Source organism: Chionomys nivalis, chromosome 3, assembly GCF_950005125.1.
Source record: "Chionomys nivalis chromosome 3, mChiNiv1.1, whole genome shotgun sequence".
Classification (NCBI taxonomy): domain Eukaryota; kingdom Metazoa; phylum Chordata; class Mammalia; order Rodentia; family Cricetidae; genus Chionomys; species Chionomys nivalis.
In genome coordinates, this window is record NC_080088.1 from 22,035,661 (window position 1) to 22,061,154 (window position 25,494).

General features: G+C 36.0%; 1 protein-coding gene and 1 long non-coding RNA gene across 2 annotated transcripts in view; one reads left to right on the forward strand and one right to left on the reverse strand.

Moving 5' to 3' along the window:
* Positions 1-1,846: 1,846 nt before the first annotated feature.
* Positions 1,847-25,494, forward strand: part of Samsn1 (SAM domain, SH3 domain and nuclear localization signals 1) — a 48,747-nt gene continuing 25,099 nt past the window's right edge. Inside the window, exons 1-2 of the mRNA XM_057765189.1 lie at positions 1,847-1,961; positions 21,049-21,120. Of these exons, the coding sequence (XP_057621172.1) occupies positions 1,905-1,961; positions 21,049-21,120 (129 nt within the window). The 5' untranslated portion in view covers positions 1,847-1,904. The remainder of the gene's footprint in view (positions 1,962-21,048; positions 21,121-25,494) is intronic.
* Positions 7,710-25,494, reverse strand: part of LOC130871651 (uncharacterized) — a 131,768-nt gene continuing 113,983 nt past the window's right edge. Inside the window, exon 3 of the long non-coding RNA XR_009056849.1 lies at positions 7,710-7,784. This is a non-coding gene — a long non-coding RNA (uncharacterized LOC130871651). The remainder of the gene's footprint in view (positions 7,785-25,494) is intronic.

The window sequence follows — 25,494 nt, forward strand, 5'->3', positions numbered from 1 at the left end:
GTCAATATTCTGTATATTTTAGTTGTCATTATAAAAATATAAACTAGCAAATACTCTAGAAATAACTGTGTGATATTTCAAAGTAGACACCAATAATTTTTAATGTAAAACTCTTCTGAAGTGCTGTTGCATAAGTGTGATCTATCTTGGCATTGCCATTTATTCTTTTATTCTCAATGAAACTTTCACACAGCAGGTACGACCACTTGTCCTTCTGATCTAACTGATTAAATTCCACTATTGAATTAAACTTCTTAGACAAAGAAATGGAAGAGCACAAAAGGCACAGATGTTCAGCTCAGAGAAGAAGTTTTTCATGACTTTCAATTTCTTAGATGACGGAATATCTTACCACTGTAGCTTAACTGAGGCCTAACCTGAAAGTTTACAGAAAGGCACACTTCTAGGGAGTTACCCAGCCTTGCAGTTTTAAGGGTTTCTGGTGTTATTTCCCTGCCAGTATGCTGAAAATACTAACCCTTGATTCTCAGAATACCTCAATAACTGTGACAGTATATTAATTATAATCCTCATAAGTGTATCTCATTTACCCAATTCTACTGTGGTGTGTAAAGAATATTGTTTTATTTTCTTAGTTAAGAGGTTTGATATATTGTCCAATAGCACATAGTGAGTACGCAATTTAGTATATCTTAATGGAATTAGTAAATTCTGGTTGGACCTCAGGGAGGAAGACACAGAGGTAGGAAGTTAAATTGATAAAGAAGGCCCGGAGCATGGGTACCTAGAGGCTCTTACTGAGAATATGGCACTATTGTTCATAACCCAAGAAGATGATAAGCAGAAACTTTTCTTGAAGCATGGCTGAAGTAGAGCTAACATTTGAAACACATTGCACATGCACTTCTGATGAAAGCTCCTGTAAGAAAGCATCAGCTTCTTCCATTTACATCTGGATACCTGGATTTGGCTTTTACTAAATCCGTTAAGACATACTGGTGTTCTTCTAGGCTTTCTCAGTCGACATTGGATGCGCAACACTCATCAGTCACTGAGGTCACCTATCAACCAGCAATTATCAGATACAAAATTATACTATGTAGCAGGAAGTGGGTCATTTATTAACCAGGGTCTTATAACAATGACACGTGTGCTTTTTAAAAGGTAACCTGTGTACAGTCATTTATATCTGAACTTATAATCCTATTTAAAGCTAGGTGAATTTAATCTATACTCTGTAGTAATCAGATAGCCTTAGGAAGGATTAATATTATTCAACTTCAACTGGATCTTTATTTATAAATGTAGAATTTTGTATTTAGAAAGAAATAAACATATGTAGCATTAAAGAAATATTGGCAATGAACTCGAAGGGAAGCAAGGGGAGGTACCTGGGAAAGTTTAGGAGGAAGGGGAAGGGGGAAATGACACAGTTATAACCTCAAAGAGTGAAAAATTATAGAAATATAAAATTTAATTCTCTAAATAGTTGTTTATTTTTGATAATGAAACTCCATAATATTCTGTTTGATTACACTGATTGGTTCAGATCTTGTACCTTCTTATTTAATATGTTAAATTCTTTCATTTTTATATAAACTGAGAAAGTAAGATTTATTTTTAAAATCATTATACCCTTAATGATTTGTAGGCATGAAGGATTAATGTAGGCATGCCAAAGGTGAGAGATAGGAATTATAGAATATAGCACAGAGAAGAAAGTACAGAGTTGCTAAATCATTACGGTAAGGTAGAAGAGGGAAGAAAAAAGGAACGTTTACCCAAGGAGACAATGAAGTCATATCCTGACCAAAGGAGGAAGTGCCACACCACAGGGCTCTGAGCTATCTGGTGCTGTACATCACAGACAGCAACTGCCGTCTGTTTTCAGTTGTCCCTGTAACAGCAGAGACTGTGCACACTAGTGGCGGCCCGAATTCAAAATGCTAAAGAGGAAGCCATCTAACGCCTCAGAGAAAGAGAAACACCAAAAACCGAAGGTAAGGCAATTTCTTACATAGTTAAATAAACTGAGACTTCTTACACACATACATACATACAAACAAACACATAACACACACATTAACACATACATATACCATATATACACGCATACATATTCACATATACAAACTCACTCACTCAAACACACACACTTTCAAACATACACACACCACACACATGTGCACACATACATGCACACACACAACCTATACTATCACCTCACACATACAAACATATTTTATTTGTTTCTCGTAAGTTTATTCAAGTAGAGAGTTTAGTGCATCATAGAACCTATGGAAAAATTCATGTGGCCAAATTGAATACCAGTGGGCAATTATGGTCTTCCCAATTGTGTATTAGATTCAATGATTCATGTTGGTAGTTAAGTTTGGGTTCAGATAATTTCACAGAAATCTGTTTGGTGGTCTCTGCATAAGCCCCTGATATCATGGACTCTCTTTGGACAGTTTTCATTACTGAGGTATTCAATGTCTTTCCAGAGTACTGAATAAATTATTTTATTTGTTAAATTTTAGCCATTTCAAATATGTACTTGTAAGAAGCCTCTAAATGGAGAGCTCTGGGGTTAATTTTATTTTTCTTTTTGTATTTCTTTTTATTCTTTTTTAATTAAAATTTCCACCTTCTCCCCGTTTCCCATTTCCCTCCCCTCCTCCCAGATATTGTCCCCTCCCCCCAGCCCCCTCCCCCTATCCCCACTCCTCTTCTCCTCCCCCCACACCATTCCCCCTCCCTCTCGATACTGAAGAGCAGTCCAAATTCTCTGCCCTGCGGGAAGAAGAAGGTCTTCTATCTATGTCCAGGTTATGCTATGATATCTTGTTGTACATGCGTTTACACATTGTCACTAGAGAAAGTTGTGTGTCCTATGTTGAGAAGCAACAAAATTTACAAGTTGGTAAATTAGATAAGTCAATCTTATGTAGAATGTTCTTTTTTATTCTTTCTCTTGTTAATAATTTTCACTAAAACATAGAAAAGCCAAGACTACCTTTTATTATAGCACTGTTAGTTTTACCAGCAACATTAATTTCTTCAGTATGAAGTTCCGATGTCAGAAATGATCTGCTCTGTTTATAGACTTCTAACACTTCTCAAGTCAATGAAAATTCAATCTTTTTATTGTTTGTGCAATAAATAGTAGTAGATTCTGAATATTTTTAAGGAGTTGATATTTTCTTATCAGCTTTTATTTGTTATTATCAGAGAAACTGTTTAGAAATTGATTTTGTCCTTCTGAATTGAGGCGGCTTGAGACAATGTTCAATGTTTTGCAACCTTCTCCAACAAATCTGAAGCAAAATAAATTCTCTTTATTTATAAATGTAAAATTTTGTATTTAGAAACACATAAACATATGTAGCAATAAATATGCAAACATATATAGCTTTAAAATTTTTGACATGGAACTAATAGTCCTCCATTTATTATAACTATGTCTTAGAAACAACTCCTTTTAATTCATATTTATTTTGCCATAGAGAAGTTTTGAATATTTTATGGGTCAAGGGTATAATCCATAAGGGATGGCAGGAAAATGTTCTATTCTGATCCCTACATACACAGTTAGTAGAAGGAGTACAAAATCCTCCATACATAACAAAGGTGGGTGATGTGATACCTAAGAAAGACAAAATAGAGCTACCAAGAAACTGGCCTGAAATACAGGGTGTTGCTGTCAATCCTGAATATCTATCAGATAATATTTTCCATACCCTGAGCCACAGCCATTAATTCTTTGCGGTGTACTCTCAAGAGTATGGAGATGTTTGTTTCGATTTTTTTTAAATTGTGACATTAAAAATGAGGGAAATAATATCTACCCCCTGGTGTATTTAAATCTATAAATTTGGGTTGTGGATGTCATTGGGCAGCCCTGACTGTGTCCATAGGTTTAATCCTCCAGAACCACATTCACAGGAGAAAACTATGAAACCTAATGTTACCTGAAACAAAAACTAGTGTGCTGTTTATTTACATAGAATACCAGTGGGCACTAAATTAAGTGAAAATAAGAAATTCTTTGATGCTATTGCATAATAAGATTACCACATGTAATTAAAATGTAGCATCTTCTAATGAAATGCTAAGTCGAGGGTCTAGGTAGAGCTCAATCTATAACCTGCTTTCTACACACGCATTTTATCCTCAGCAACTACATAAAAAATGACAGAGTACGGTTCTGTGCTTGCATTCCCAGCACTGGGGTGGCAGATCCAGGCATAATCCTGGAGCAAGCTGGACAGCCTGCCTAACCTAAATGAAATGACAGTGGATTTCTAACCAGTGAGAGCCACTGCTTCACTGTTACCAAGACAGACAACAACCTAGGACGAATAACACCAGAGACTGTACAATGACCTTCACACACACATGCATGTACATGTAAGGAAATTGTACATCCATTCACATGTGCATGTACACATACACACACACACAATAAATTGATAAATGTTTGAGATGACACGTGTTTGATTTAAACACTTAAAAAAATGATGCATGTAGCGAGACACAATAGGGAAGCCAGACCACATACAATTTTTATTTCTTATATTTCAGCTGAAAATAAAGTTAAAGAAATAGTCTTTGTTATTAGTATTTTCTAATACCTTTTATAGTTGTGACATTAGAATATTCATGAATCTAATATGCAATAATAGATTTTAGAGAATTCTACCTACCATTTTTTGTTTATAGTACTTATCAATAAACATATCAATGAGTAAAACTTTAAAACAAATAATAGTTTTCTCACATCTTATTTTATCATTTGTGGTGTACCTTTGTTTTATATAGTGTTTCTCCATTCTGCTAAAGTTTATTTTACTGAAGAGCTTATATGCAAGATGAACATCTTTCAGGTGTATTATTAAATAATAATATATAGGTTGAGAGTGAGAAATCAATGCTCTTCCATATTGGGTAACCAAAAATATCTAAAGACATTATAAATACCTAACAAAATATAGTAAAAGATTAATAAATTCTTACAAATTTAATGTGCCCCAGAACCATATAGGTAATTTTCAAATAAAAGTGAAACTTAATGAATAGTGGGTAAGTGGTCTACATTTTTACTTAAAAATAACCTTGTTTCATACACCATACTTTTTTATTGTGTTTTATTTGTACTATTTTAGCACTAGTGCTCAATGCTGACAATGATCTAGAGACTTGTAAGCATATCCATATGCAGACTCAATAACCTTTTCATCTATACTGTTTTTATGATCTATAAATGTTCAAATAATTATAGGACATAGTTTTTCTTGTGTTTATCTAACATGTTTATGATTTCTGCTGTGTTTATTATGATTTTATACCTAGCAGCTGCTCTTCATGGGTTTTCTACTCTATTTAATAGTTGTCATAACAACGCGTATCTAGCTTCATAAATGAAGAGGCAAATGAATATAGAAGATTACATATATTTAACAAAATCAGTTAACTTAACCAAAGATACATAGATGAAAAATGTCATATGAAAAACTTATGATACCAATTTCCACTATTACAGTACTGGGTATTGCGTTGTCACTGTCTCTGTCTGTCTTAAATGCCAGAGGAATTTTAAAGACCACAGAGCATCTATCTTTAGGGACATTTGTACTTTGAAAAGGAATTTAAGGTCCCTCTCTAACAAATAAATTCTGGAATTATACGTATGAAATCTCTCCAGGTACCCTATCTGCAAATTTCAAGACTTAGAATTGTGTACATTTTTAAATTGTCAAATGGTTTCAAAATATGACAATTTGCTTAGCTCACAATTTGCTTACACTTTACATGTAGGCTCTTGACTAATATTTGAAAAATGAAAAGTTTTGTGAGTCTATTCAGTGTGATTCATTACAGCAAGTTGTTTGTGTGTATTAATCCATCTTTAGTTCATTTCTAAGTGTTGAAGAATAAATCCATTATGCCCAAGGGTGGGCAAGATTCTTAGAAAGCTTTTTGTTTCCTCATGGTCAATCTTTGATCCAGGTGAGGGAATATGCTAGAAAGTTTGAAAAGAAAAAGAAAATGGAACACACAGATGAAACTTGGAACTGCAATTAGGACAAAAATATCTTAATATATCTAGTATGGTAATCTGTGTGAATGCATTTCAAACGGGATCTTCTTGGAGTTAAGGAGATTCAATACCGCTGTCATTGTAAAGGGAAACATTGGAATATGGCACTTCTTGAAATAGCTTTTTAAAAAAGGTTCTTTTTAATCTAAAGTGCATACAAAATGAGACACCATTAGTGTCACAGATGCTAATTTTCACTAGCAGTGACTGAAGTGGCATTCTTTCCCATTTGCATTTGATCCCAGCAATGATGAGAGGTGATGAGTTGATTATGAGCTGTTTTCACTGCACTGCCCGCTGTGCAAATTTATGCTCCTAGACAGGGATGACACATAGTTGTGGCATTAAAGAGCTGTCTGCATTGCTTTTCTGTATCAAAACTGTTAAAATGCACTTTAACTCTTATTTAACCAGGTACAAGAAAATGGAGGGCATTTCACGACCTGGTACTTATTTAAGATAAGGCATTTGCATGAGAATCCTATGTTCATTAAATTATTGGAAATTTTCCACAATAAATTTGATCAAATCACACCCCCCCTCCCGTTCTTTCCAGATACAGTTCAGGTATTCTGTCTAAAGTTCAGCATTTAGAACTGTGTTAAGCTTTTCTTACTGTCAAAAATAATCATTTGTATCCTTTTTTAATAGCCCACCTAATCCAATTTGTGTTGTCCAAATATTCATAGGATTGGGGTCATCCACTAGGGTGTGGTTGACCTACAAAAGTTGACTCTCCATCCCTCAGAAGCTATCAACTGCCCATAGCTCGTCAGGTAGGGGTGGGAGTTTGTGTGACTCCACCCTACACGCTTGAATGTTGATGAGCTTTTTCTCCTGCAGATCCATGTGCAGACAAAAACAGGTGCTGTGAGGTCTTGAAGCATGAGTTTTGTCAGGTTCCGAAGACACTGTTTTGTTCTGCTCCTCCCTCACCTCTGACTCATTACCCTTCTGCACCCTCTCCCGTAACGGCTCCTAGAGCTTTGTGGGTTGAGTGACACAGCTGTCCCAATTTGTGGCTGAGCAATCCTCTGATAATCTGAAAACTGATCTCTGAGGAGTTTCTGCATTAGCCACCATCCACTGCACAAAGATACATCTCTGATGAAGTCTGAGAGCTGCACCAATCTATGGGTATAAAGATAAACATTTAGAGGACAGTTTGGTGCTATATCTGATTAACAAAAGAATACTTTTAGGGTCATCACTGTGGCTTGTAAACACCTCAATCAGGAGGTTGTAAGTAGATTTACAATAACAGGTATGAGTTTCCTATGAATCAGGCCTGATTTAGAGATAAATAGCTTCATTATCCACAGGGAATCAAGTCCATAAACACTCTAAGTTTCCAAGTACGTATTACCAAACTGATCCATTTCTCTCACTTGCTAGTATTACGGACTCGGGTGGATTTTTAGAAATAAGTCATTCACGTACACTTCTCATTAGAGGAAAAAAGCTGTTCTCCATTAAGAAAAATGAATGCTTTAAAACTGTCTGTGGTGGTAGTTGGGATGATTCCTAGATTAAGAAAGCTACTGTCTTACGGTTAAGTCCTCCTTTTCCAAAATTTACATGTTAGGAGGCTTGGTTTCCAAGGAAGTCTGCAAGAGATGAACCTGTCACACAGCTTCCAGTTTTACCTGTAGATGGATGCCCAGTGTTGTCTTTTCCTGTGCAATTTTCCCCCAGGATCTCTTTTTGTATCATTGACAGCATCCTGAAAAAAAACCAATAGGATATGATTAGGGAACACTCAATGGTTACATTTTTTAGATAATGATCTCTTTGAAGTTTTTAACTTGACACAGTTTTAGTTTTAACTGAAATGCTCAAGTTAGAAGACAGCAGGATTGGAGGCAAACCAGTTTAGCCACTAACAGCGCTTGGACTGTTAAGTGCTCCGGCTCGTAGAGGTGCGGATTTTATTCTCAACTGCTGATTTCTTCCAGTTATCTTTGGTTCCTTTCTTCTGATGGCTGCCCCATATTTGACCTGCAAACCAGATTGCATGGCATTGTCTCACACCCTCTTGCCCACTTCACACTGATCTTTTCTGATGCGAATGTACCCCTGCTATATTCCAGTAGCTTCCATAAGGCATCATCTAAAATACCTAAGGGAAAAAAATCTGCTCTATACCCTTAGGCAGTGCTTTATGATTATATGTTAAGATCCTCTGAGGTGCTTTACAAAGATACCCATGAACTCGCAGTCTCATTTAGGTGGTTCATGAAAAGCCCTCTTCCTGATGCTATGACCACATTCTCTGCTGTTCTTGCTCTGGAACGATTCTTGTATAGTCATGAACTCACACCTGTTTTATTCCCTAGCCAGATTGTCATCTTCAGGAAGCCTTCATCAGTCTCTCCAACACAAAGTAGAAGTGGCTAGCTGGCAGAGCAGTAGGCAACATGGACCAGAGTCACACAGAGCTAGGTTTGAAGGAACGATTTTGGTACTTCCTAACCAGAGGGTTGTGACGAGTTTGTTAAATCTCATTTTAGCCTTGGTGTTATGTCACGTAGGCTTCTTGGAGGTTATTAACATGTGGATATTTCCTGGCCTTCATCTAAGTTCAGTAGATGATCTTACCACATTTTTTAATCTTGCAATACTTATTCTGTACTTGCTCTATTTTCCTGGCTATAGTTAGCTTCACTCAAACTAGCTCTCTTGCCAAGAATAAGAGATAGATCTTTCTCATGTTTGTTCCCTTGGACGTGGGGAGAACTTAGGATGGATTGAAGAGGTCTTTCTGACTTCCAGACTACACTGGCTTTCTCTTCCTTTTGCTGACTACCACCAAAAGCATTTACAGAGTGCACATGTAGTGATCTTTTAGTATGTGTGCACTGAGTGTGGCATGACTAATGGGTAATGTTAGTCATTTACTGAAGTGACCTACTTCAGAGAAACCTAAAGACCCATCCACGATAAAGATCTGGGTGACACACACACACACACACACACAAACAGAGCAACCGTTTCTAGAATCAGAATGCAATGAAACAAGACAACAATCAAATAGTAGATCATAACGGAAAAGGCATAAAAGATTGTTAGCAGGACAGTGTTGCTTTGTAGGGAACATACACAGACACACATACAAACATATGTATGAAAGGGGGGGAGAGAAACTTACACCCATGACTGCAGAGATACAAAGAACAGAAGTAAACATCCCATTTAGCTCTGCATAGTTGCTCACTAACCTGGGATGCAACTGGCAATAGCATCCTGTCTCCAGTCTTGATGCTACCTAATTGACTTCCCCATTATCCAGCTACACTAACCAAACCATGTCCCAGCAGTGACCTGCTGCCTCAGGTGCCATTTCGTCCAGGGAAGAGAGTTCTTTCATTAGTCTTCAGTATGCATTCTCCTTGAGGGAGGAAGTTCTCACAGGAAAGAGATATTTGACAGTTTCACCATCTGGTCTTATTTGTGAGTCAACCTGAGGTTGTTTATTTCTGTGAGCTTGACAAAATCCCCAGACCTGACCCAGAGACTTGACCAATACATTGGTTTCCTAGAAGGACTGACCCAAATTACTAACTGGTGTTACTTCTAATAGCTTTTCTCTATGAAATAAAGTGAAAAGCAGCAAATAATGAATTTTATTTCTGTAATTATGTAGTTTTATTATCTAGAATAAGATTCAAGGCATATTTAACCAATATAAAAATATTATATTATAATTCATAGTGATAGAAATTGGATACTAACCTCTAAAGAACATACTGAAATATTGTAGGGATTTTCCAGGAATATTTTCCTGTTACAGTTGACTTTCTAAAGTAAAAACAATATAAATGTAATATATGTTGAAAATTTTAAATTTTGTAATGTCTATGCTTATATATGTCCTTTGTTAGAGCTGCATAACTATTGTTTTTCTTTGGTTCAATGATATTTTTTGCTTGGGTTGTTTAAGTTAGGGTAGCTAGAAATTACTCAAAGATTAGCTCATTATTACTTATTACCTCATTATTATTACCTACCAAATTAAAGTCGCCATTAGCAATGAAACAAATGTTTATAATGTAAAAAATATTCCTTTAGAAGTAAATATACTACAGTTATGATACACGACATTGTAGGTCATAGAGTAGTCATTAGCTTAATTTATTTCTATCACTATGTATCTCTCAATACACTGAAATACACATGTAGCCAGATGTAAATTTGCTGAAAGAAAAACAAATATATTTGATAAAGAGACAAAGCCCATTGGTCTCCTCCAAAAAATCCTAGCACTCAGGCTTCCTAGTACTATTTATTCCTCATACTCTTCCCCTGTTTTGGAATGCATATCATATATTTACCACACATAAACATGTCTGTTCTTACTAAGAGAAAAAAAAAAAAGAAAACGTTTAAATTCCTAAGCCCTGTGGCAGCAGTTGCTGCCTGCGAAGGGGTGTTTATAAGCTTTATGATATTAACTGCCGCACTCAACCCCAGGCAGCATAAAACATGCAAAAAAGAACTTTCTGTCAGTTTTATTATTTCTAAAAAGGTTCCCCTTGAAGCAGAAGAGTGACCTTGCTTTGCTGAGCTGACATATGCCACTGGATTAATGGTGGAGCTCGGCTGAAGGGAAGCTCACAGACACATTACAACTCCAGGAGCTGGGCTGCCGGTGCCCATTAATCAGGGCCACCAAAATCATGCATCAAACCCACCCATTTAAAAGTAGTAAAAATGACTTAAAAAAAAAAAACTTTGTGAGAATTAGCTTATTGTTTGTCATCACTTGTGTTCAAGGAGATCTCACTGCATGACTAAAATACCCTTTGCGGAGACCTTTAGAAAGGTCACTTTGTACCCAGAGGCCAACTGAAAGAAGAACTTGTTTAAAATGTAGGGGACTTACATGGTGTGCTCCAAACATCTTCTGGGAAAATCAGGGAGTAGATTCTTTCTTCCCAAGTTATTTTTCACCCCTTTAACTATGATTTCACAGTGATGAGTACTGTACACAAACCTCACCTCTTTGTGAATATATATATTCTACATTAATATATAATATTATAAAATATATATCAACACACCAAGAGACTTAGTTGTAGTAATACATGACAGACAAATCTATTAGGTGATGTTTTAAAGACCTAAAGTTTGAAAAAATGTATTAAATGATTTAATGTGTTCAAAAATGTCTTGGACTTGGAAGTACCACAATCTTTTCACCATGTTGATCATGATTTCATTACCAGTTTGCAGCATTTTTTCACCTATAAATATGGAAAAGTTTAAAAAGAGGTCTCAGACATTAGTTTCTACAAGGAGTTGTTCAGTAAATAAGTGGCTAGTCACTCTTATCTCTTTGAACTCTCCTAATACCAAAATTTGATGGACTTAACTTCTGCTTCATACTTTTTCATTTAGATCAATGCTGCTCTATTTGGTTGTATGGTATAATTTCAGTTGCAATGGTACAAACTGAAAAATTAGGCACTTATTAAGGAAACCAAAAAGAGTTTTTTAATTTACAATTTGGACTAATGTTGCAAGATAACAGTATTTGAAGTTCTTCTGCTAAGTAATAGTTGCTTTCTTTGTTTGTTTTTTGAGACTGTGGTTTTTTGTTGATTTTAGTTTGTTTGTTTGTTTGTTTTGTTTTGCATCATAGCCTTGACTGTCCTGGAACTCACTTTGTAGACCAGGCTATCCTCAGGCACATTGTTTCACTTGCCTTTGTCTTCCAAGTGCTGGGATTAAAGGCATGTGCCACTAAACCCAGCCTTAGTTGCTTTCTTTTACCAGGATCTTGAATATTACTTGGGTTATTAGTGATATCATACTCAAAATGTCAATGCAGAACTATTATGCTTTTGAAGTTTAGTTAACTGACTAAATAATTAGAAGATTGAAGTCAGTAATAGCATGAACAGTTAAAATCATATTTAATATTTGTTCACAGATTAAAAAACACAAGTATGCCCCAAAGTTATCTTCTAAACTTATTGGGAAGAATGCATATTTTGTTCTCGTTAGAGATTTGAATCATCTATCCTTTGCACAGCCTTCTCGTACCACAGTCCACAGAAACCAAGATTAGTCATGTGAAGATAGCTGAAGGAAACTGTTCATCTTTTGGTAAGGAAGGCAGATACATCAGCCTTGTTACCTTGGTTTCTCATGTCTTTACTATGTCATACATCTTTCCAAGAACTAATTGAATCTTATAAGCACTATGCACACAGGTAGCCAGGACTTCCGAAGCATAGAAGTGATATCTGAACATTTCTCTGTATGACTCCTCAGAAAGCTTCTAAACAAACTGTCCACACTAGCATACTGGTATATGAATTTGAAAAAAACAAATGTATTTAAAACAAATGAAAGTATTGCTTATAAGCTCCTCCTAATAATAGAATAGAACACTTTCTACTGAATTGCTAGAACTGTAACGTAACTTACAGTCTTCAGTTACAGTCTAACATAATGACACATTATGGCAGATCATGTAGAGGTAAAGTTGAGAATCTTACATACTCTTTTTACTCTAAGAACTTGTTTAACACATAAAATCAACTGTTATCAATAACATTTTTGCATTGACCATTTTCTGCTATTATTGAAGTTCTTCCCCTCTCCCTTGAGTAATCTCTGAAGTACTTTCAATTTACAGGAAACCTTTTACTGGCACATAAAATTCTAAAACTAAAGTTTCACTATGGAAGTTGCAAGTAAACTTCAGACTCCAGCGGCAGCACCAGCATCTGCTCCCCCTCCATGTGTTTGACAGTTGATAGGAAGCTGATGAGGTCAGGAAGCAACCATCTAGCTTTGGTTCCTAGAGGCCAGGTGCACACTGAAAATATCCATAACACTGATTTGTGCTGTGTTGTTTTCATCCTTTTATTGAGCTCTGCGTTGCCTTTATACCGGGTTGTAATGCTAGTGCTGAAGGCAGGAATTCACAGTTCTGGTTGTTTTTTTAGCTTGAAGTTCCCTCACACTCCACATACTGTTTTCCATTGGCACCACATGAGGCTGTAATTATTTAACGCTGAGGCAATCCTAACAGATTATTTTAAGTGATTTTAATTTGATACTCTCCAACGTCTTAGCACCTGAGTCAGTCAGAACAATTAAATCCTCGAATGCTTTCTGATAAAGGGTGACAGACTTGTTGGGATTTAGCTTTTTGTAATATAATATTTATTGTGAGCTCAAACAGGATTTTGATATAAAGAGTGGATACTAACAAATATCTTCTTAAGAGGAATATTTGGATGTGAAAACTTGTGGGCAGTAAGTATGTATAATCTTTAATTTGCCAGTATACTTCAAAATACTGTGGGTGTCTGACTCACATATGCAAATATTTCCTTTGAAATAGATTGACACTTCTACTGGTACCTTACTCAAATTTGAAAGTCATAGTGCAGATAAGATTTTATCTGGAAACCCTAAAAGCTGGTAGCTGGGTAAGAAAAAAATGTAAGGCCAAGTCTGGTTTGGGCAAAAAGTTTGATTCATAGTTTTTGAAGAGATTCCATAGTTTTCTTTCATGTTCATAATACAGACAGCTGAGTGGTTTAAAAAGCCTACTTAGTTCCATCCTTCCATCCTGTTCAGAGAACAGCTAATCTGAAAATAAAAAGACTAGACTAAAATTCTGTGAGGGATAACACGGCAGAGAGGACGACCTCAGGGTGGAGGATTTTCAAGGAGGCTTTGTGCAGTTGTTGCTTTGGTTTTTATTCAAATTGTAACCCTTATACCAGTCTGCTTGTCCAGATGGACCAGTGATTACTAACAATGCTTCCACTTGCATATGAAATACCAATCTACAGAACTAAGGTTGTTATGCAAAATTAAAGACTACTGGATGGATTCACTAACTCTGTTACTTGCATTGTCTTCAAACACTCCAGTTGACACCTACTCCTCCAAAAAGACTATAACATTTGTAACTGAAGGTTTCTCTCCCACCTGCAGATTTCTGAATAATCACTCTGAGGCTCAATATTAATTACAAACTGTTTGACCTATTAGCTCAGGTTTATTATTAACTAGCTCTTACAACTTAAATCAACCCATTTCTATTATTGTATATTTTACCACAAGGGTCACCTCTTGCTTCCCGGAGGCTGCTGGTATCTCCCAGACCCCACCTTCCTTTTCCCTTCATCTTAGTTTGGATTTCTCACCTGGGTTTATTCTACCTGGCTACTGGCCAAATCAACTTCTTTATTAACCAGTGATAATACAACATATTTACAGTATACAGAATGGTATCCCACATCAATATGAAAAAAGAAAACTGTGATCAAGGGACCACATATAGACTTTAGAGCAGACAATCCAAAGCCACAGTTATACAAGAAATTATAGGGGGGTTCTGTTTAACTTGCTCATATTGGGTTTTGTGGTCCAAGTTGATAATGACAACTGATAGGTATCTTCCTCCAGAGGGCACCAGATCTCATCACAGATGCCTTTGAGCCACCATGTGGTTCCTGGGAATTGAACTCAGGACTCAAAAGAAGAGCAGGCAGTGCTCTTAATCTCTGAGCCATCTCTCCAGCCCATATAAGAATGGATTTAGAGTTTAGGAGGCTGGAGAGATGGCTCAGTGGTAAAGAGAGCTTATTGATCTTGTAGGGGACCCAGATTCAGTTTCCAGAACCAAACCTATACTGATCACAGCTGGCTGTAACTCCATTGCTGGGGGACCATATACCCCTGGCCTCTGCCAGCACTGATGTATGTGTCACCATCATCATCATTTATGCCCCGGACATGCTTAAGCATACATAGGCAGCCCGTTTATGGCGATTCCCCAATTGTTTCTATCCTGGGCAGTCCTAGATACTAGTGTTAGCCTCATACCCAGTCTTCCTTTATGCTATCTATTCAGCATTTTGGGGGACTTCCTCTTTGCCTTATCCTGTGTACTCCTCCAAACAGTGCTGTCTTCAGGTATCTGCTGTCATTTATTCTTATAACATGGCCAAAGTATCTCAAGCACCACTGCTGTATCCTGTAGTTTATTTCCTTGTGTAGATGGAGATGTTTCTCAATGTCATCACTGCACAGCCTATCTCTTCATGTGACGTCCAGAATCCTCCTGAGACATGCCATCTCAAACGTATTTAGTTGCTGTTCTGAGGAGTGTTTCATTGTCCAGGTTTTAGAGTGGTAAGGAAGGCAGCTCTAGACAAGTTTCATATACTTGTATTTTGTTGTTGTCATTATGTCTCATGCTGACCAGACCTTTCCTATTACCTGGAAAGCAGCCCTCACTGTTCCTATCTGCCTCTTGATGTCTGAAATAGTTCCCTCCTTTGAACTTAGGTTTCTTCCCAGATACTCAAAGTAGGCTGTTTTCTTGCAGTTCTGATTCTTTATTACAATGTTAAAATCCTTGTGTGCCCTTCCCATGTGTTGTGTCTCAATCTTTTCGATGTTTACTTCATATCAATGTTTTCACTTACTTCCACCACTCTATTTACCATGGCCTGCAGCTCATTTGGACTTTCAGCAAGTAGCACTCTGTCATCAGAGAAACACAAATTATTGATTTACACACACCTATTTGCACTCCTATCTCCTCATCCTCCAGGCCTGTTGTTATTATTAATTCGAGCAATACTCTAAAGTGTAATGGTGAGATGACGCATCCCTTCAACATTCCTGCAACTGACATAATTTCTGAAGGCACATAAATACACATAAACTAATACAATAAATAAATCTTTAAAAATGAATTTTGATTTTCAAAGCCTCCATTTTATATCCCAGTGACACAGAGTAAAAGAAATTACAAACAAGGAAAATATGAAATTTTTAAAAATTGATTTATTAAAAATTCAACAGACTTACATTTTAACAATTTTTCTTCTAGCCACCTATGTATATTTATGTATAAATGTTTTACACAAACACACATAAATCTACTAAGTGTTTTTTCTCAGAAAATTTCAAGCATGTGCAAACGTAGAGTACTAAAAATCTATACGAAATATGTATAAGCCAGCTAGCTATCAAATGACAGCTGTCTTTGTTTTTTATGCTGACATACTTACTACCCGCCACAAGATTTTCTATAGTACAAATTGAAAATAATTTGTTGATGTTTATTCAGCATCAACAAATAGCCACTCATCTTAAACCTTTCCTCACTTATACTTTGGATGGTTTTGATGGTGATTTATTTGATCTATACACAAATGATATCCAGATTGTATTTGGTTGATCTAACTGATGAAGGCTCTTGATTTATAAAATTTATAACTTACCTGTTCTTTTTCTTTTTCTTTTCCATCAATCAGTCAAGTGGGTAAAAAAAAAAAGTTATTTGTCCTGAGTTTGTCCCTTCTGGATTTTTCTAGCTAACTAAATCCTTTTGACATCACTGAACAGACTTGCATGTCTGTGTATTAACTAAAATCTGGTAGAGACAGAACTGTGGTTAATTCTACCCTTTGCTTCTGCCCCCATGCCCATACGTCTTTCTGTGTCCTCTGTCCTTCCCTCTGAAGATCATCTTATAGGAGGTACACAGTCCTTCCATCACAAAGCACATATTCTGGCTGCTTCTCTTTGAGTAGACACTAAACACTTCCTATACCCAGTATAAGTAGAGATCTGCAAGATAGTAATTTCGTAAGTTCATCAATTTTAAGAACCAGAATCTATACATATTTGGAATACTTTTCCACAATCAATTTTTAGTTACTCTGAAATATATTTCATTCAGAAAAGACAATTTATTGTCTTTAATTTTTGTCTATTTTCAAAATACAAATATGATATTTCTCAACACAATAGTTGATGTGTTTCTCTTCAGGATGATTAAAAATCAGTGAATTCTGACCTGTTAAAATATGCTGCAACTATTTCACAATATATTACATATATTGTTATATTTACTGAAACTAAAATAGCATGGCTTGGGCTACAATCTACTCAAATACTACACAAATCCCATTGAGCCCCTTATGTATTTAGCAGTCACGCCTGTGGTTTGACAAGGCAACAGGCATCCTGCTATGTTTCTGTCTTAGTTCAGGAGAGATCTGCTTCCATTTTGAAGGTGTGTGTGTAGGATGTAGTTTGTGAACTAAAGTGACACAAGACTGGGCTACCATTGTTCCAGACCTTTATGTTTATGAGTAGAGCATGTATGAGAGTGTTTTCAGTGGAGGTGCATCAGGATGTGGGAGGCCCTTCTGTTCTTATGTTGCTTTTATTGGTTAATGAATAAAGAAACTGCCTTGGCCTATAGCATGGGAGGAGGAAAGCAGAGTTAAAGAGAAGCCATGGAGCCGCCAGAGACAGATACTGGGAACTTTACCCAGTAAGCCACAGCCACATAGCAATATACAAATTAATAGAAATGGGTTAAATTAATATAAGAGTTAGACAACAAGAAGCTAAAACTAATGGGACAAGCAGTGATTTAATTAATACAGCTTCTGTGTGATTATTCTGGGTCTAAACTAGCTGGATGGCTGGGAACCAAGAAGCAGCACTCCTCCAACATCAGGACATATCACTGGTGTTTTCAAATGAAATTTATGATTTCAGGTCTTATTTAGGCATTTTATTTCATATCTGTGTTGTTCTCATTATATTGTGAGAATCTTGACTTCAAATGATATTGTACTGGTACTCACTTTAATTGTTAATGTTTATACATGCACCAGTACTACTGGTCACGACGGGTGGAAACAGGGTAACATTTAGTTTGCATTACATCTTCCCCTTGCAGCATTAGTATGTACAGACTATCAAACTGCTTTGTTTAAAAATAACTTATAATAAGTTTTCCCCTTAAACAACCAACTCGATTTAAAAGTAGGTAGATTTGTTTCATTTGAATTGTGAAGTTCAGGGATTCTTCTTTTGATTGAATTTGATTTAATGAATTTGTGAAACTTTTACATAGCTTTGTGTTCAAATCTATGAAACAAAGTATATTCAGAGGAATATATTTTCTTTCCTGTCACCTCTACTCATTTATTTTGGCATAGCTCTGTGAGAGAAATCGTGTATTTGCCTTCATGAGACATATGCTTAGATAAATGGTAGCCTATTCTGGATCCCTTCTTCTGTTTTGTTGTTTGCATTTTCACTGTATCATGGGATGGTTCTATTGAATTAGGGAAAGATGAATTTCAGTATTTTGCCATTGATCCATACACATACTACTCAGTTAAAATCTTTTTGATGAATGTTGGCAAAATAATACAATGAATATGATGTATATGTGTATACAAACATTCACTCATATCCAAAAATTTAGAAATTTAGTTGTTATGAGAAAATATAAATATATATGAAAATTTACAGGATGGTGACAAATTTCTCTGTAGTGGCATTTGATAAGTGGTATTCTAAACATATAAGGACTGTATAATTCATTTTGCTGGGGTTGAGCTGGGTTGGAAGCTAAGTCACTGAACATGCAAAGTGTGTGTTTTATTTCTGGGTTACTTGAAGTCCCTGAATATACTTATACACAGTGTAAAGAGCAAACATGTCCTAATGCTACCATTACCAGATATTATCTAACATGTGACTTGCTTTTTTGTCACACTGCTTTTTCCAGAGACAGTTCTTCATGTAATTGCTTTATTTTGATGGGAGCTTCTGTCACCAGCTAATATCTGCAAAATGATTGCACTATAATACATATTTGTGAATGTTCAAGCATATTCTCATTTATTAAGGACTACTATGTAAGAAGCAGGCCTTGATTCCACACATTTTACCTTTTCACTATAAAATTTGACAGCAGAAATTATAAAACTATTCCTTGTCTATACCTCACAGTAGGCCTTAACTCCTTTCTAACACAAGTTATAACCTATAAATATATTATGAAACTATTTTCCTGGACTGTAACTGATTTTCATAATGGATAATAAAATGTATTGAATACTCTTTTAATAGGAACTGAAATTTGCTTCTTAAGAGACTCTTAGGATAGATAGACAGACACACCTACCTTAAAGTTCTTGCAAGATTAGTTCTGATAGGACTGGCAGGACCCAAAGCAGTAGTTTTTTTTATCTCTCTAAAAATCACTATTCGTGTATCTGTTTTTCTTTATTGGTATAACGGGGGCAGAACTAATTTGAAAAGGTGGTGGCTATTGATTACTTAATGGAAGACTTTAAGTGTAGAGAAACGCTGAAGTGAAATCTATTCAGTGCCCTCCCATGCAACAGGCCCCATTATCTAGCAGTGGGAGCCATTTTGTAACTCTCATTAATATGTAATAGGCAGCCTCAGGCTGGATATAGGCTACTAAATTGCCACCAGCCTAGGTTCCAACAGGCCATAAGAATGTCTCAAGTATACAGCAGAGTAATAGGTGTCCTTGATGTATTAATCTGCAAGCAGGACAATTGTTTTCTCCCTTCCCTCTGAACTCACATCAAAGATGGCCTGATGGAAACGCCTACTAGGCAAGTCACAGCGATTCATTCCGTGGGTGTGTCCCTACGTTGGTACACTCTATGTGAACTGACGTGGTATTTTCCACGGTGAAACACAATTTCAGCTATGTCAGCGCTCCTCTCACCACAAGCAAGAAGAGCTGTGGGTTTGTTCAGCACAGGAGGCATCTGCCAAAGGCACTGCGTGTGCACAGCCATCATGCTCAGAGCAAATTCTGGCGCACAAAGACTATCAGGCTCACTACTTGTCACATGTCCAGGCTCTCTTTATTTCAATCCATTGTACACGGAAAATAAGGAATTTTAAAGGCAGTGGTGGTGAGAGGTGTGTTGGAGAATGAGGCTAAGGACTAGGAGGATAGCTAAAATGACCTCTGATTTCTGACTGGACAAGAATAAACTCTGTAGATTACTGACTACTGCTATAGAACTTCTTTTCAAGTTACTAGGTTACCTTTCCAGTAAAAACTATTCATTTCTGAAGCATATTTCCTTGAAATGATGTATAATCCTTAGGACAAGTTATCTTCTTTGGAGCCGGGCAGTGGTGGTACAAACCTTTAATCTCAGAACTCAGGAGGCAGAACTCACTCTGAGTTCAAGGCCAGCCTGGTCTACAAGAGCTAATTCCAGAACAGGCTCCAAAGCTACAGAAAAACCCTGTCTCAAAAACAAACAAAAAAGATATTTTCTTTGGATTTATAGGCACACACACACACGCATGCAAACACACCATAAGATTAGATACCCGCCATCCTAAACAATGCATAAAATCAAATTGATAGTGAGAAAGTCAATTTTTTGAATCACTGATTTTGAAAAATTTTGAAAATGTACTCAGGAGAGCCATTTACTCTGAAGCATCGTAAGATTATTTATAATTACCTACCCAGAGTGAGTTTGCATAAGAATGTAAATTTAGTCTGCTAACAGCATGTGAAGCTTCTCCTTGAAGTCAATGAGGGGAGATGACCTGCACAATGGGGAAGGGGAGTGGGATCTCAGTGCAATCGCATGTGAAAACGTGAAGAAATTCAGTGTTACTCTCAAGCTAGGCATACATCTGTGCATTCTCTTTCTGATTACTGGCAGAGATGTTAAAGTTTACAAGATTTACTAGTGGGAAATGTACTTGAATTAATTTTGTTTTTAAGCAAACCTATCTTAGGAGGTTGAAGAAATGAGTCAGTCGCTTGCTTTGTTCCATTGTTGTGTCTTTATTGGTTTCTGGCTTTGTTGTTGCCTGTTCAACTTGTTTAAAGGAGGCTCCCTTTAGAATTTTCAGATGCTTTGGTTGGTTGCTTTTGTCAAGAGATAAATACTATAAGTTAATATTTAAAAAATTCACCACTATACACAAGTCAAAGGAAGATATTTTAGCAAGATTTAGTATGAAATATGAATAATATTTATATCTCCAATGCCTCTTGAGAGTCCAGAGAAAGACTTTTCATAGCCCACATATTCAAAATGCATTTCAGAGAAGTTGTAATAAATTTAGTACTTTCAGTTGTGAAAGTCAAATCTTAAGTTTCTTTTCCTTTTCCAATTTTACAGCGCAGCAGCAGTTTTGGGAATTTTGATCGTTTTCGGAATAATTCCACATCCAAATCTGACGACTCACCTGAGGTTAGTGTTTTATTCTATCTTTATGAACATTATAATAGCATATTGTCAAAGTTTAAATGTTAGCTAAGGAATTTAAATACATTTTCAAGTCATGTAGACTTTTATAAAATGTTGAAATAAATGAGCAATTAGGAGTTAGTATCATGTTGGACCTTAAGAGGTAAACAGCTATCTAAAAAAATCTTCTCAATGTTTGAGCAGAACATGAATTTAAAGTTAGTGACAATTTAAATATTTTTCTAATGCAAAGTTACAGTGACAGTTCCAGGTCTCTTGAGCATTTCCTTGCTAAAGCAATACACATACATGAGACGACAGCATGCTAAGTCGTTAAATGGGCTTGATGGTTTTTCTGATAAGATGAGGATGTAGCTACCCCACTGAATTCTGCCACATCTACTGTATGCATTAGAAGCCTTATTGGTTACCTTTACATGCATATTAGTAAACTATGCAAAATTTGTATGTGCCTAAGCAAAGCTCACTGTAACATTAAATCCTGTATATAATAAAAGTACCCATTTACATTTACATTTAATTAATCACTTATCATAAAGAAAGTATAGTGCAACCAATTGACTTATCTATTGAGAACTATTGGAACTATTGGTGTTTCAATTTTATTTTTGAAGGGATCAATCTGTTCACTAAAAAAAAAATTGCTTTGCTACTACAGAGAAATGACCAAGGCAGAGCCCAACCTTTTCTCTGGCTTCACAGTCTACCACTCTGTTATACCATCTTATTTGTGAGCCACCACTTGGGATGGGTGACTAAGGAAAGGAACATAACTAGTTAACTAGTAGGAGGGATTCACATCGAGAAAACTAAGAATCCAACACATATTCATAATTAATCCTAATCCTCACCCTACCCTAACTCAGTGAACTCACTAATAGTTGCTTTTAGATAAACAGGTTATATAAACCTTACATACAGATGCATCTATATATAATATGCTATTTGTCCTTCAACAAGGGATATTCTAATAAGTAAAAACATAATTTCATATAATATTATTTTTAATATATCCATTAACATGCACCTATATATATATAATATTGACTGATGTAATATAAACATCAACCATCACGCATGCACACACAACACACTTGTCTTAGTTTCTTCTCCTGCTGTTGTAATAAAATATGCTGCCAAGAGCAACTCTAGGGAGAATGGGGTTATTTCAGGGCACAATTAAGAATCACAGTCCATCACGGTGGGGAAGTCAATGCTGCAGGAGCATAAAGCAGCAGGTCGTGTCACATACATAGTCAAGGAGCTGTGAGCAATGAACAAATGCTCAGTTTCCTTTCTCCATTATAAAGCCCAGCCAGGGAATGGTGACTAGAGCAGGTGGGAATTCCCATCTCAAATGTATAATCAAGATCATCCCCCAAATGCTTGCATAGAGGTTCAATTCTAAGTGATTCTAGATGTTCCCAGATTGATTGTAAACCCCAACCATTGCAATCACTTTTTACTCTCTCTATAGTTATTTATTTATTTATTTAACTTTAAAATTTTTTTATTCATTTTACACCAACCACAGTTACTCCATTCCTCCCCTCCTTCTGCTTCTCCCCACCTCCTTTGTCCCCATCCATTACTCAGAGAAGGTAAGGCCTCTCATGGGGAATCAACTAGGCCTGCCATTTGAAGTTGAGGCAGGATCAAGTCCCTTCCCTCCACATCAAGGTTGAGCAAGTTATCCTTCCACAGTGAATGGGATCCAAAAAGATATAATTATATACATACTCACACACACATATGTATAAACAGCTGTTTATGTATGCATGTATTCACATGTGTAAATACACAGAGGGGAATTTACTTATGACACTTTATTTTCACTTAGGGTTTCAGATAAATTTTGAACTCTCTATAGCCATGTACAGTGTATTCTGCTACTATTTAGTTTTTAGGAAATCTATATAAGTTTCTCAAGCTCGTTCACTGTCAATGGAATAAGTAGTAATGGCTTTGTAATTTGTTAAAACATTGAGAAGAGCTGATAAAATAGTTTCTCATTTCTCAGAAACCCAGCATCAATTTTTTCATCCCTTTCACAGATACCTACATAATGGCAGGGTTTCTGTTAACTACTCCAAAGTCCTGTTGCAATGAAAGAGGAAAATGTCTACTTCATAAGGTCTGGAGACTTCAGCAATATCGCCTAAAAAGATGATGAAAACAACAGAATTGTAATTTCTAGAAAGAAACATAGTTCAGGCTTTGGAGAACTTCACAGAAAAGAAAACAATTTAAAATATATGGAGACAGTTTCTCTGAAGCCTCTATAAATAATTATGAGAAAACCAAATAGTATTTGTATTGCATTATTTGAAGCATAAATAATAGTAACAATAGAGGTTTTAATTAAATAATATACTCTCATATTTATTTCAGTTAGCAAAATAATTTTTCAATTAAAAACAAGAAAGTTATAAGCAAAGAAAAGAGAGAAGGAAAAGGCTAACTAAAATTTGAGTGTTCCCAAATCAAATTTTATTCTGGTATTTTGAATTAAGCAAAGACTCTGCCTTTATAACCTTGAATGTAGAAATTAATAATGTGCAATGAGGGCTTAAATTGGCTGTCCATTCATATTTATCATGGGCAATTTGGGGTAAGATACAAAGCAAAATATAATATTGATTAATAATGATGTTAACTATGTGGTTAAACTCTCATATTAAAATATTAAAGCTCACTACTCAGAAGTTTCCCGTCATTTTTTATGTTCCGGGAATGACTGGCTGTCCACCTATCAAGCATGGTGGGTGGTACTAAAGCAGATGACCTTCAGAATTCATGGCTTGCACATCTGTGGTACCAAGAACATTTAATCCAAATATGTCCTCTAGGGGAGGGGGGAAACTGTCTCAAATTTTCACATCAGAATTTCCTCTGCTTAGAGGACACTGAGCACCAGTTAACATGCCTTCAAGAAGCCTTAAGACAAAATAAAGTATAGAGACAAAGCCTTTATTCTCATAGAACACGTGTCGTGTGTGAGATGCAGATGAACAATAACTGAGCAAACAAATGTTCAAATAAAGTAAGAGCAGAGAAGATGAGTACATCAGATAAACAACAGGAAGTCTGGACAGGCATGGAGAATGATGAATCAGATACTTGGACACTATTACTACATTTTAACTGGAGACCTAGATAGCTAATTAGATCCGGGGCTATATCGATGTAGCCAAGGCAAATAATGTCCTAACTGCAGTGAGAACCTTAGAAGGTAAAGGAGATGCACAACCATGGCAATATTTTCTTACCATTTCTTTTAAGTTTTATTGTCCATCTGTGAGTCAGAATCACCACAAATGACTCGTTAAAACAAACTGCTCCTTAATATTGAAGATGCTGTTTTAAAATCTGATCAGTAGCAAAGAGTTAAGTTCATGAAGGTATGCCATTTTACACAGATTCTACATGATGTAACATATTTTATGAACATTGATTAATAATGATGTTAATTATGTGGTTAAACTTTCAGATTAAAGCATTTAAGATCACTACAGAGAAGTTCCTCATCATTAATTATATCATAACACATTGATTTATTTATGCTGTGTTTTTGAGCTTTGTAGGCAAACACCCTTACTTGTGTTTTGTTCTGAGTCATAGCAGAGACCACTGCCTTATAAGGAAGATTGTTAATGAGCACACGATAAGAGCAAAACATATAAAAGACTTAATTATTGCATACACAATCTATATATTACATGAAAATTTCTTTATTGGTGGGTTGAGCCAGATATTATTTAATTTACTGTTACTTAAAAGTGAACAATGAACAGGCACGCACACCTAGTCAGATGAAAACATTGTAGATTTCAACTGATTTAATTAACTTCCAAACTTCTTTAAAAAATCGCTATGACCATGCAAATGCCTTTGAGATGCAAGAGGCTACAGTACTGCTTTTCCATCCCGAAGGGGTGATTAGGGTTTTCTAATCCCGCCACAACTAAACTATCTCCCATCATATAGCTGTAACCACTCATGCTGTCTGATGGTTACTTCTGTTTTGATCATCTCAAAATCAAGAACTAAAATGAATAATAAAGCTATTAAACCATTGCTGAAATCCTCAAAAAATTTCACATGCAAAGGTGAGAGCTCTCAAGCAAGTTTCCTATGCAGCTGGAAATGCTCAACAATATGTGCTGTGCCCAGAATGTGTGCAGTAAAAAATGACCAAAATATCCAGACTTGGGTTCTCCTTAAGAGGTTATCAATGAATGTTCTTAGGGTTGGACACAGGGCTTAGATGTGCTACCCTGGTTTAGCATGTGAAATCCCTAGCACTGAAAAACACTTAACTCAAACAAATGATCTTTTATTCTTTATAATTTTATC